Below are 14115 nucleotides of genomic sequence, written 5' to 3' on the forward strand. Positions count from 1 at the left end.
CGAAAGGCCACGGTGGACCGCAGGGGGAGGAGGAGGGGGTAAATGTCGCAAAATTTGAGCCACGTGGCTTATGGAAGCAGCCTAATATCTTCGCAAAAACTAATTTTTTCTATAAAGTTTATTTGAAAACTAGTTTTTATTTTTTAAGAACTATTCAATCAAATAATAAAAAGAGAAAAAATATTATTCTTTACGAAAATATTACAAAAATAAGGGTTTGTCCCATGCATTTGTTCCATTTTTCCCCCTCAGCTTTCACCAAAGTGAAGTTGGCTGAGGGTTGCAGTGAAAATACGTAATAGTCAAGGCCGTATGAACCGTTTCCGGTGGACTGTACTGCGTGGTAAAAAACATGTTGATAATTGTTTTTCTAATACGAAGACAAGGGTAAACTAAATATCATAGTTTTCGATTTGAAACGATCATTCTCTCTCCCCCTCTCTCCCTTTCTACCCCCCTCTCTATATATCTATCCAATACTTCTTCTTTGTTTTCTTTGTTTATTATCCCTGTTGCAATTAGGAACTATTCACAAGAAATTTGAATTTTGAATAAATATTAACAGGAAATCTTATACAGTAAATAATTAATTTTAAACCTTAGTATGACATTCTTGATTAAAATCAATTGTTATTCTCGGCTCTTTTTCATTAACATTGTTCCAATAACTTCAACATATTACTTCCAGATATATATTCGCGTGTCAGATGGCGCTGTTGTTAAGGTGAAAGACAGGCTCATTCGCTTCGAGTGAACTAATTCCAATATCGACTGTATTTTTATCATAAACTGACCTTCTTTTACACGTAACTTACATATGTTTTATTTCTTAATAAAAAACCAGATGTTTATATCGCTTTACGATTTTATAAATTTAAATAAAATTTAATTCTGATATCACATTTAAATTTAAACAAGATTGCTAGGCCAAAGGTGATCAGCGCGGTAGCTTGGTATTTCTCGTGTTGAATCAAATTGGGAATTATAAGCGTAATAATCGTGTGATACGTCTGCTTTTATTTGATCTTATTTGATAGGTTAGAATCCTAATTCTTCTGATATGCCCTTGCGATATTCGTATTGGAAAGAATATATTTATATTTTTATACGCCTCCTAATCTTGGATATTTTAAATCGCCCACACCCCTTCTCACCACTCATTCCGACCCCTATTCCAACGTCCAAAAAACAAAACATCTGAAACAAAAGTACAAATATAAAAAAATACGTTTTGACGGATTCTGCAACTTTTGTGAATAACATTTTTTTCCAAAATCAATATTTTTAGAGATCTAAAAAAAGTCAAAATTATTAATAACTTCATTTATATTAATCTGCGCCAAAAATCCTTTTAGTTCGCGTTTTGTGCTTGGTTACATTCGGTCCTCAAACTTCGCGCTCGATTTAATTTACAGTGTAATGTATACAGGAAAAGAAGCTTGCTTGCGATTACATTAATACTGTCGAAACATCTACTTTAAACTCCCTGATGACACACATAGGTAAGCAGAGACCCTGAGGTAGTAATAGAAAGAGAAAATTAAGACGCCGGATGTAAAAAACAGATATAAAATTATTTTTCTACATTGGGGAGCACCCTGGTTACTTGAGAATAAAGTTTCGAATTTTTATTTTTCAATTATGGGTTCTTTTTGAAAATTGAATTATGGATATTTTTCTTCAAATAGAAAAAGTTGTCGCCATTTTAGTTTTTTTACCAGTAGTCTCTCGTCGTAGACTGGATTATTAATAAAAAAATTATCACGGATTATATCTGCTGCTTGTTATTTACAACCTCCCTAACCAAAACGTCAAAATTAATTTTTGAATTATTTAAAAAAAAATAGTTTTTTTCTGGTTAAAATGTTTTACCTTTTTTCACTTCAACTCGCGACGAAGTCGGAACATTTAAATATGTTTTAGTCAAATTCATAAGAAGTATGCATTGGCATCTTCTGCGACCGATGACGTTAGCAAAAGTTGATAATGTTTATTTCAAAAATAGTTAATAATTTTTTTCTGACGCGTTGCTCAATTCGTGCACAAACATATCTGATTGTCTCGGGAGTCGAGCGCATTTTGAGCAAGCAAAAACTGTCAGTGAGAAACTTGGTCAGAAAGGTTCAAAGAAGTTCTCTGAACATTCTCAGCATAATTGAAATAATAGTTAACATACTCTTGATGTTTTAATTTTCCGGCGCGATCGATTATCTCTCGCATTGGCTGCGCCCTGTTCAACAAGCCGTTGTTGTCCTTGAGTTAACCCTTAAATAGCACAACTCCTCTTCATTACGTAAATGGCACGACGGGTGTTATTCACCACACGTGTTCAAACATGTCCCGCGCAAAATGTCTTGCACAAAATAATTATGTTATGTAGTTTAAGATACGTTTTTTTTAATGAATCTGTTTTATAGTCATTAGATTAATTTAAGTTAGTAAAATAATTAATATTTAACCAGTAAGATTTCTACTAAATATAGTATTTCCACTTTAATTTTTTTGTTTTATTTATCTTCCTAAGTTAATTTATTATAAATTTTAATTTTAATACTACCAAAAATTTAGCACTAATGATTCTCAATTGTCACTAATTATTTCATGTAGCTTAGAGAAAGTCCTAATTTTTCGTATTTTAAATGAAAATCATCTTATGAACGTCCTATGCGACGACGTTCACCTCACGTTGCACTGTAAAAAAAGTTGTTCAAAATTTAAAGTCTGTAAACGTTTTACTATGATTCATGCATTAATCCTACAAGTTTATTCTGAACTTGTAGCGATTAACAGTGCAATTTCATAACATTTGTATCAATGTTACCGTAATATTGTAATATTACCACAGGAATCCGGGGACATAAAAATAACAGTGATTAACGTGATAAATTTCAATTATATTATAACCGATATTATCATACAATTTTATCAGGTTTCTTTAAAATCACAAAATTGACTGTAATCTAATTCCCGTGCAGAAATTTTGTCATGGCGTTAGCTGGCCCCAAAATAGGAAAATCTTAACTCCAATTTGGGGATTTAGACAGGACCAAAACCATAAATGAAACACTTAACCCGGCTAGAGCCTAGCTTACCGACCGACTTGGCCCCATCTTGGCTTTATTTATTTTTGTAGTCTTAATCACATTAAAATAGAAAATTGTTTTTAAAAATAAAAAATCAGTAAAAAACATTTATAAAGGTAAAATTGTTTATTTAAAAGAAGTATTTCAAGTATCTGAACATTTTAAGAAGAATCGTATTCCTGAACCGGACTATTCGTCGCTAAAGATTTATAAATGATTTATTTCTAAAAAATTAGAAATTTTAAATCAAGGTTGAAGTTAAATCATAATTATACATTATCATTAATCGCTGTAATAATAATTTTCTTACCGAGAATACAAGAGCACATGTAAAAGTTCTTGAAAAGTAATTTGTTATTCTCTTCATAGCTGCAAATCTCACGGCTAATTCTCTTCATGTGTATTTTTTGATGACATTGGCTTTGGATTTTCGGATTGAATTTCCCTGTCAAAAAGTAGACCCAAAGAATTTTTCTGAAAAAATTAATAATAATAAACATAATTCATAAAGTATCAATTAGCTGGCTAGCTACTTTTCTATAAACAATAATTCCGAAAGTGTAATTCAGTAAACTAATGTATTGCTTAATAAATAAAAAAGGAGGTTTTAAACCAATTTTAATTAAAATCTTGTACTGTTAAGAAAGTGCAATTTATTTATTTTATAGAAATAAAATATTCGTATTTTATTTTGATGTTTGACTTCATTGTGTCATGAACCTAAATTACTTATCATTTATTTACTTATTTCCGTTCTCGGCCAGGAATCTTGGAGTATTGGAAATTGCTTGCTGCCTCTGAACGCGACGAGTGTTTTTCACTTTCAGCATTTTTTATAACTCGAATCACAGTGTAATAATATTTACGGAAAAAATAAAAAAATAAAAATTTATTCTTAAGTGTCCATGGGCCTCCCCATTGCAACAAAATAATTTCATATCTCTTTTTTGATCCTGTGCCTCATTTGCGGAAAAGGTACAAAGGGAGCAGTACGGCTAGGGGTTGATAAATTGGGCGAAAAATGGAGCCTACCTCACAGGTACAGTTAGTACTTTGAAACTTCAGGTTAGAAGCATTTGAAGCGCATTCTGGGTAGCTGTATACCCAGGCGCGCCAAGACACGTTAAAAATGTTCAGGTCTACGGTTTGTGGAATTCAAACTGATAGAACGAGGAGAGTTAGGTAGGTGTAAGAAGAGAGGGGGAGGGGGAGAGTTATGTGGTTTATTGACTTTTTAATTTCGAGGATAAAAATTATGTGGATTTGAGCTGTATCAGGTTTTTGCATATGAAAAATTCGATTTTCCGCCATTTTTCGCGATTGACGGAAAATCCTGACGTGTTGGAGATAAATGCTCAACGGGTTTGGATTCAGCTGCCAAAAATACATATAGGACAGGTGAGTTTGTTCTGCCAATTTTTTTTTAGATTGATGGTCCTGTGTAATTAATAAATAACGAGACTGTAGGCTGGATGATAATTGTCCATATCATCAACGAATCAGTTGTTTCTCTGCAAAAATTCTGTTTTCTTTATTTTCAATATCAGTCCAAGGAGTTTTATTATTGTGCACATAGTTGATATATTTATGATATTCTATATGGAAGTACATTAATGTTAATGTTGGCTATTACACCATTCCTATTGATATTTTGAAAAGAAATAATTTTGTAATAAAAACCAATTTTGAAGGATAATTAAATCCATAATATTTACACATGATAATAAGATAAAGAAAAAGATTTAACTTTTTAAATTACGTCAAATGTTTTTTACTGTTTTCCAAATGGGCTAAAGAATAAGAGCAAATATGAAAAAAATGTGAACCGCTATTCACTGCAAATTGTCAGTTATTATTGTAGACGATTGGAATAAGTCGTCCATCGAATGAATTGTTTAATATTTTAAACAGATCCTACAAAGTAAATTGATCAAACATTTTTTAACATGGATTCTTATTAAATTTTAGTTTTACAATTTATAGAAATCGACCGATACCCTTGAAATTTAGTTTTAAGTTTAAGTCAAAAATACTTTTTAAATTGGGTACTACCTTTTTTTTTGGTCGATAAAATGTTAAATATTTCTTACTAAAGAATCAAACTTAGGAGTGCACTGCATATTAATCGTTTTGAAGACTTCCTCCCTACATTCTTGAAAGGAATTTTATAATCTTCCTGGAGAGAATTGTCCAAAATCTTTCTTCGGTTTCGCTTATCAACTTCATCACAATCGAGATTTAATTTCCCCACTTCCTTCGTTCTATTAAAAATGTAATTTTGTAACTATCTTCAAACAGTTCTTGTGGTTCTTCATTTGGTATTTTATCAATAGAAACATTGTAATGATTTCAAGTAGAATATGAGGTCGTTCAAGGAACGACGTTCCAGGCGCTAAGATCCTCAAATGGATCTGCGAAACAAAATACAAAATCGTATAGGGTAAGGGGAGGCGGCTGCGCCAACCAATTAACAGTCAATGATTTTTTTTAATCTAACAAAATGTTGAATTGATTCATTTTTGTGATCATTTCGAGTTTTACATTATTGTATATCATATTTCTATAAGTATTAATCACATTAAAAAAAATGATTTGATAATTCAATTATTTCTAAAAAGCTGTATTTCGTCGGCTTTGCCCCCATCTGAGGGCAAAGCCGTGCGCAGCTTTTTATGAAAACCAAAACATCCAAATATATGAAAATATGATGGTTTGCTTCTGTAGTATTTTATGTACTGGAAAAATTACCTTTAAACATATCCAGTAAGAAGAATAATTTATTTTGAACAAAAATAGAGAAAGCTGTAATATAACCTCTTATTCGTTGACATTCTACTAGAAACTGATTTCACGCAATGTTTCTACCCTACCAATCAAGGCCCCCAAGCTGGTGTGTATTTCACAGCGACTAAATTTTGGGTAAATAGTTCAAAGCCCTGTCGCAGATGCGCTACATTCGCCATGCACACAAAATTGTCACAGGTTATAAATCACTCAAAACAAATATATTTTTAATGGTGTGGAAGCAGTAAAAGCATTTTTTTAAACACATAATATTAATTTTGTAGAAACTGGATGTTCAATTTAACCAAATATTCTCCAAAAATTGAGACATATTTTTTCTTAAAATAGCGCTGACGTTATCATAAACCTTCATCCATGGTATACATTAAAAAAAAGGGCTGCCGATTTCTCCTGTAAATTCATTAATTTTAATCTTATCACGATTATGAATAGAGGAAATAATAAAAACATATTCAATAAACATATTTGTTGGCGGTGTGGACATAACAAGTAAGGATATACATTTTATAAAATTCACAATATTAGTTCTCTAAAAATTAAATACTATATTTTATGACAGTTTTATGGATTTTATAAAAGTTGTAAAATAATGTTCGTTTATTGATTGTAAACAAGTAACATTAATGAATTTAGTGAAGAAATCGTCAGCCTATTTGTAAAACGTATGCATATGAGAGATATATAGGGTTACGGTAACGCCATTAATATTTTCGATTATTTTTTTTTAATTTATTCACAATATTTAAAAAAATTAAAATATATATTCAACGGATTTGATAATTAAAAAATTTTAAAATGCACCTTCTTCTTTCCGTAACATAAAAAAACATATCTATTCATTATCTTTAGTTTAATAAAAACACACATATATAAATATAAGGCATCTAATTACTAATAATAATATTATATCAGGGGGACCCGAGAGGGTACCGCAACTTTATTAAATCATAGCAGTAGAATGAACAGCCGATTGAATCCGAATGCCATCGAGCTTAGCCGAGTCTAGATTTCTCGCGGTGAATCCCACGTGAGTTGCGATCGTAAGCAGGTAGGAAATCTGCGAAGAAATCAGCAGAAATCTTGGGACTCCCAGCAATCTGAAAGAAATCTTAGCACTCTCTATACGAATTCGATTTAGACTGGCACATTCATGGTTTTAAGATTTCCAGATTTATCAGTAAGTAGCCCCTTGGCAGATACATCTTTACGAATATCTACTCCAATAGTATCGAAAGTTTGTCCTTGACTTTTATTTAGTCATTGCGAATGCCCGTTTAATTAAAAATTGTCGTCGCTAGAAAGTAATTAGATAAACTTCTTCACAATACAATGTGATAATGTCGCCTACTTTATTACCTGTTAAAATGCGACATCGTAGTAGATTATTTGCAAACGTGTATTATTACATAGACCTCCGTTAATAGAAATATTTTAAATCAGCATAACATTACAATTGTTTCTTAATCGTAAATCATGAGGAGGAAGGGTCGGTGGATTCAACGTGTTCAAGTATTCTGGTAGTACTGCATAAATTTATATCTCCATTATCACAATTTTCAAAATTTTCAACACTATCTACACTTGTATACATTCGTTCTGTGGTATATCCAAATCTCTAATCCTTGATAAATTTACTAAACATTGTCTTTTCTGTATCGTCGGTTCTGGTAGCTACACATTTTTCTGGGGCTATTGAGTAATTCTTATTGTCACTCAAAGTACCATCTCCAACAGATAATAAATACTTTGCGAATTCTACTTCTTGTATTAAAGTACGCGTATTTTCTGACAGTGAAAATACAGAGAAATGTTTCCAAACGCAACTGAATTTAATCGATAAGTTTACTAATTCACTGCGAATTAGATGAGTTTTCACAGGCAATAATTGCCTAAAATCTCCGCCAAGAATTAAAATTTGTCCACCAAATAGTGAATCAACATTCATGAAGTCACGTAATGTTCGATCTACTAATTCCAAAGTATACCTTGGGGCCATTGGAGGCTTGTCCCAAATACAAATATCTACTTCTCGTAAGTATGGAGCATACTTAAATTGAGTTTTTATACGGGAGACAATATCAGAAAATAAAGAAACTGGCGTACCGAAAGTTTTATGTATAATCTTTCGTTCGACAAAGCAGCATTTAGGATTGTATCTACAATATTTTTTTGTTTTCCATTCAATTTGTAGTGCGGAGTCTGGCCGGACTGTTCATATTGAGTAAGCGATACCTCTTCATCGTGAATCTCAATATCGTTCTCAAATTCAGTTACTTGTGGTACCGTTGGAAAGCTACACTGTTAGAAAAAACTGTACGAGGTTTAATACACATGCGTGTGAAGCAAATATGCACTACCGCTACTGAAATGTAACATACATTGGTTTAGTGAATTTAATATACATCTGTATTAAATTTAGTATATAGGTCAGCATAGCAATATGCGGGAAAACTCCACGTGCTTTAATTTCTTTAAATCTTATCAAATATTTTCAATTAAATTAATAATCTAGAATTCGTTGACTGAATTGTTATTTATTAAGACAGTGCAATGTACGGGTAAAACTTTTTCCTAATTTCACTCTAAATGGTCAAAATTTAAGGCGAAAATAGTTAATTGTAGGTTAGGTCTGTCATTTATTTGCTTAATTGAACTTTGCAACTTGAAATACAATTTTATTTCTGATTAAAAGGAAGAAGGTATCGTGTTTTATTATCTATAATCGAAAATTACTGCTAAACTTATTTTGAATTTATGAAAAATGGAATTATCTGATTTTTCTTGTGAGTGATCTACATGAATGTATATGAAATTTAATATAGTCGCCCTTAATGGCGATTTCATATGCTTGATATATTAATTTTAATATACATGGGTATATTTAATTTAATATTATTTGTAACAGTCTACTAAAATCGAATATTTCGTAAGAGAGATAGGTATTTATCTGAATATATGATCTTATGTATGCTTCTTGTATATTAAAGTTGCTCTGAAAATCTTGTGACATAGCATATTTAAATTTATTCCATAGTTCCTCAGGATTGAGAGGTTGACAATATATTAAAATACGTACAAATAAACGCCTTAATTGTTGGTGTATTATCCAAACTCCTCCTTCTGTCATAGCACTTATTTCCGTTCTCGGCCAGGAATCTTGGAGTATTGGAAATTGCTTGCTGCCTCTGAACGCGACGAGTGTTTTTCACTTTCAGCATTTTTTATAACTCGAATCACAGTGTAATAATAAATAATAATAAACTCTGTCGGTTTGTTCTCCGTAGTTTCCAATTAATTCCAAACCTTCTCTCTCTCTCTCTCTCCCTTCCCCATAACTTATATGGCTAATAAAGTACATCCGTCCAATAATGTGAAATTCTGTTTTTCGTTTTTGCCAAAATGATAATTTTGATGCACTCTTCTATGTACTGAATTTAAAAGTAATATAGGTCATTTTAAGGGAAATTTAGTTTGCCATAAGGAGCTAAAATAAAAAATTTTATTAAAAATACTAAAAATACTAAACATGTTCTTTGCAAAATATCATAAGTTTGTACATTAACAGTTCTGAGTTGTTGGAAACTTATAGCCCCTTTGACTGTTATTAGTAATAGTCTGAGATGGAATAGTTCTATTTTAGTGGGACTAATAAAGTACATCCGTCCAATAATGTGAAATTCTGTTTTTCGTTTTTGCCAAAATGATAATTTTGATGCAGTCTGTTTTTCAATGCCTAGTGAGACGGAATTTTAGAATACGTATATTGTTTGTTCATCAGTATCATGTCCATTTAAATCAAAATAATTGATTAGAATAGTTTCTTTTTCTAAATCGCTTCTTACAGCATCTTCACTTTCAGCATCATCAATAGTAACACTTTGCTGATTAGGCAAATGCACTGACAACCTGATAACAGCATGCATTTTATTTTGCAACGATCTACCGTATATACGATCACATACTTCAACAAAACTGACGTATATAGTATCTACAAAATTTTTAATTTCATTATGATGAAAAATATTTTCACTGTTACTGGCATCAGTATCTAAGACGGAAGCAGCATCATGTCCATTGTAGATATATTTATATAAATATCTCACTGACTTTATGTTAGAAACTACTTCCACATTAATATGTGATGTAAGGAATTTTAATAATCTAACATTGTAAGGTACTACAAATTCATCGTCAGTCGTGCCTCTAGTTTGTTGATTATAAATACCGGTATCTATTCTACGATAAGCTAGATATCCGCTTTCATCCATTTTTGTCTCATCTGGAAACTCTTTTGAAAAATGCGTACTACATTTACGTTGATCATTTTTACACAAACCTCCACATGGACCGTGAATCATGTTTTTTCATAACAATATTATGAAGTTCATGATCTGTATCTAGAATTGGAATTTCTGCGGAAATATATTCATCTACAATATCAGGAGTTGTTATTTGACTATTTTGCTTTAACGTTAATAACAAGTGAACATGAGGTAACCCACGTTTTTGATACTCAACAGTATATATGTATGCTTGTTCTTCACTAAAGAATAGTTGTTCCAGTATAGTGTTAATTAATTCATCTTTTTTTGCATTATAAACTCGCGAAAAAATGTCTGGTCGATCATATGCTGCCTGACCATGTAATAAATTATCTTTAATTTCAGCTCAGTTTGGAATGCTTGTCATAGTTATAAATAAATCTGGCTTACCGAATTTCCTTACAATTGCCATTGCATCTTGAAAGTGATGTAGCATATTACGGGGAGTTCCTTAGAATGATGATGGGAGGATGATCATTTTTCCAACAGTACTATGTGAACCATTTGACCTTTGTTGTAAATGATCAACTAATCCCTGATAAGTAGCAGCGCGGCGTGTTTTTTATTCAATCTGTAATAATTCATCCTGCTCTTTTCGATTTTAACATAATTATCGACAACCCACTGTTGAAATTATCGTCCACCTATCAAAAATACATTATGATCTCTAGTAGCCATTCTGTATTTAATATATGCAGCTCGTGAGACTCGTCTTCGTTTGTTAAAACATGGTATGCTGTCGTTCCAACCTTTTGTACCATATGGATAAAATAATGGATAAATCTAAGGTTCAATGTTTAGATCCATAGAACTAACAAATTGAAGGTTTTTTGTTCGTTTACTATGTATTGTTACATAGGATTCCGGGATATCTCCGTCAGCAGTTATAGTGAAAATTGCAGCAAGTTCATTATTTTTTTGTAAATTGTAACGTCTTCTATCAATTCCAGGTTGTATAAAAAACAATAAATGTATTTCGGGCTCAACTGATCTAGTAGAGTTTTTCATTGATTGTTCTAGCCTCATTTTGATCTGTTATAAACATTTGGCCCTATGAAGGACTCTCGTCTACAGAAGGATACAGGGAAGTGTTTATCTGACAATAAACCTGACCGTTCCAACTGTTCCAACTTGACTCAACTTAACTTCTCCATGGCTATAACAATCATTAAAAGAATTTCTTTTATTAGCGACTTCTTAAGCAGCAAAGTGCATAGCACCACAATGAACACACGTTATAAACATTTTTGCTAAAGATCTATAATTGAAATTTTTAAAAAAGGTCTCTTCGCCAATTGTTAATTATTTGTTTAAACAAAGAATTCCGAAAAATCGATTTTTAATGAATAACTCAAATAAAAAATTCTAAAGCCACGAAAATAGTATTTATATGTATATTGGGGGTTTTGATTATAAATTTGGGGGTAAACAAATTCAAATGGTGGCCAAACTTCTTTTTAAATACTTATTAAAAAAGAAAAAAAAGAAAATCAATCATTAATCGCTTCATGGAAGCGGTACACCGGAATTTTTTTTACAGACAGATACTTCTTAGAATTTACAATAAGAATGCCCGTATGAATTTTTGCTCTGCGGGTTATACTTTCTGACTACTCAACGCTTCTTCCGTAGCTCATATCTCGAAATGGGGTCGTTTCAGAATAAAAGTGTATTTGACTAAAAATGTACGGAATTTTCCATTCTACAATTTTATGTTACTAACCAATGCGTCGAAGAATTATATATCAAATATTAATAATTTTTTTTCTTTTTAAATAAAGATTAAAAAAAGGTTTGACCGCCATTTTGAATTTTTTATCCTCAAATTTATAATCAGCAAACCCAAAATTACATATACACACTATTTTCGTGGTCTTAGGGCCTTATTTGTTTCAGGTATTCAACTTTAAAATCCATTTTTTGGAATTCTTTGATTAAACAAATAAATAAAAATTAGCGGAAAACAATTTTTTGAAACTTTTCATCACACATCGTCAGCAACACAATTTAAAAGGTTTCATTCAAATCGGCGGAACACCGTCGGGGTTCCAAGTTTAAGCCTTAGTTGAGTCCTCTATAAGCGGAATGATGAAATGAAGAAACAAACTAGAAGATAATTATCATAAGAATACACATTTTCTTGGTTAAAAATGCTTTCCTTATTTATTTAATTGCCCATTTTACACAAAAAGTATGATTTAACGCCTTCTCAGCTGGAAATATTGACATATACGAAATAATTCAAAGACTGTGTGTACGCCTTTTTGAAGAAACTGTATAGAGGTAAAGTTATGGAGCGATTGTGACGATCAGAAGAAGATACGCTAGGAAATCCCGTTGAAAGTGGTGGAATAGAATTTAGTGCCTATGAAATTAAAGAATGGTCAAGGATCGTATTACCAATTGAAGAAATTGTATGGAGGTGAAGTTGTGGAACACAACGGTAACTAGTACTTGTGCAAGTGGCTGAGCTAGTTGACAAATACATGTGTTAAGAATGGGGAATTTCCAAACTACTGGAGAAATGTGATTCTCTTTCCACATTAAAAGGAAAAAGGTAATAAAGGTATCTCTGATTATAGGCTACCAGCGTGCAAAGTATATACTAAAATAGTTATTGGTAAGGTAATAGAAATAACCGAAGAAAAGATATAGAGGAGAGTACCCAAATATGAGATACCAACTCTGTTTGGCGTGATTGTCGGAATTCTATGTACTGAATTTAAAAGTAATATAGGTCATTTTAAGGGAAATTTAGTTTGCCATAAGGAGCTAAAATAAAAATTTTTATTAAAAAATGTTTTTATGCTGGAAATACAAAAAATGTAAAAACGTGCTTTTTCCAAACTCGTTAAACTATTCTCATAATATGAGATACCCAAGGAAATAGCTAATAAAATGCAAAATAAAGTATTATTTTTAATGAAAAACTTTATTCTATGTATCCGAAGTATACATTTACTGCTATTTAGATATATTTAGTTTTTGTATACAATTGTACACAAACACTTTTGTAACCAATTTCTCCCGCGCAGCCACAGTGTATTAAAAACCACAGGTATCTCATATTATGAAAACCACACCGTGCAACTATGCACTTATCATGCCTGACCTGTACAATGAAAAACTTCAACACTATCGGTATATTCCTACTTAGTTATTCAATCCTCATCACTCCAGGCAAACTTTACTGCTAAATACATATTTGATGAATAATAAATAGGGTTTAAAGAATGCCCTTCCAAGAAATCGACCACCATGGATTTCACAAAAAGTTCGCCTATAATCTTTAGAAGCCCAATGAAAAATAGACTATACCACGAAATTACTCTTTCTTCAAGGGCTACAAGTTAGTGATAGAACCAACAGAGTCGGTCTCTTAGTTTATCTGATACCCCTCTTTCTCATATTACGAGAATATCGCATATTCGAGTACTCTCCTCTACAATGAGAAATAAGATGACTTAAATCAAAGACATACAGTACTGAACGCGTCCAATAAAATATTATTTTCAACGAAAGCAAATTTTTCTTATAAGAAGAAGGATTTTTTCACTTGAAAAATATTTCTTGAATTTAAGTAATCTTTTTTCTCAGAGTAGCGATTCTTACCCCAACTGGGGGGGGGGGGGTAACCCAAGAGGTTGGGTGGGTGGGGTGTGAGTTTTGGTGAAATGGACTGGAAAATGTAGATTTTACTGAAAATAATACTAAACAATTCGTAATTTCAGGTAAAAATGAAGTATAAGCGTTTTTTTATAAGAAAGTAGCCGGTCGCTACCCCGGTGGTGGAGGTAGTATGCGCGCCTGAGAAAAGCCATGATAAGGATAAATGTCCAACTGTGGGATTGGTTTGGTATTTAGGCAGGGCGTTAGGCAAGGATAAGTTATGACCTCTTGGTTAG

The 14115-nt window shown here is 31.9% G+C and overlaps 1 protein-coding gene across 2 annotated transcripts in view; it reads left to right on the plus strand.

Annotated features, from left to right (window-relative positions):
* Nucleotides 1-14115, plus strand: part of LOC117179355 (protein pinocchio) — a 389711-nt gene that overhangs the window by 62834 nt on the left and 312762 nt on the right. The window contains exon 1 of one of the 2 annotated variants that reach the window (XM_033371051.1): nt 1475-1502. The exons of the other annotated variant lie outside the window; for it this stretch is intronic. Within the exon in view, the coding sequence (XP_033226942.1) occupies nt 1490-1502 (13 nt within the window). The 5' untranslated portion in view covers nt 1475-1489. Of the gene's footprint in view, nt 1-1474; nt 1503-14115 lie in introns of those variants that run through there. 2 annotated transcript variants of the gene reach the window in all.

This window comes from Belonocnema kinseyi, chromosome 9 (assembly GCF_010883055.1).
Source record: "Belonocnema kinseyi isolate 2016_QV_RU_SX_M_011 chromosome 9, B_treatae_v1, whole genome shotgun sequence".
NCBI lineage: Eukaryota > Metazoa > Arthropoda > Insecta > Hymenoptera > Cynipidae > Belonocnema > Belonocnema kinseyi.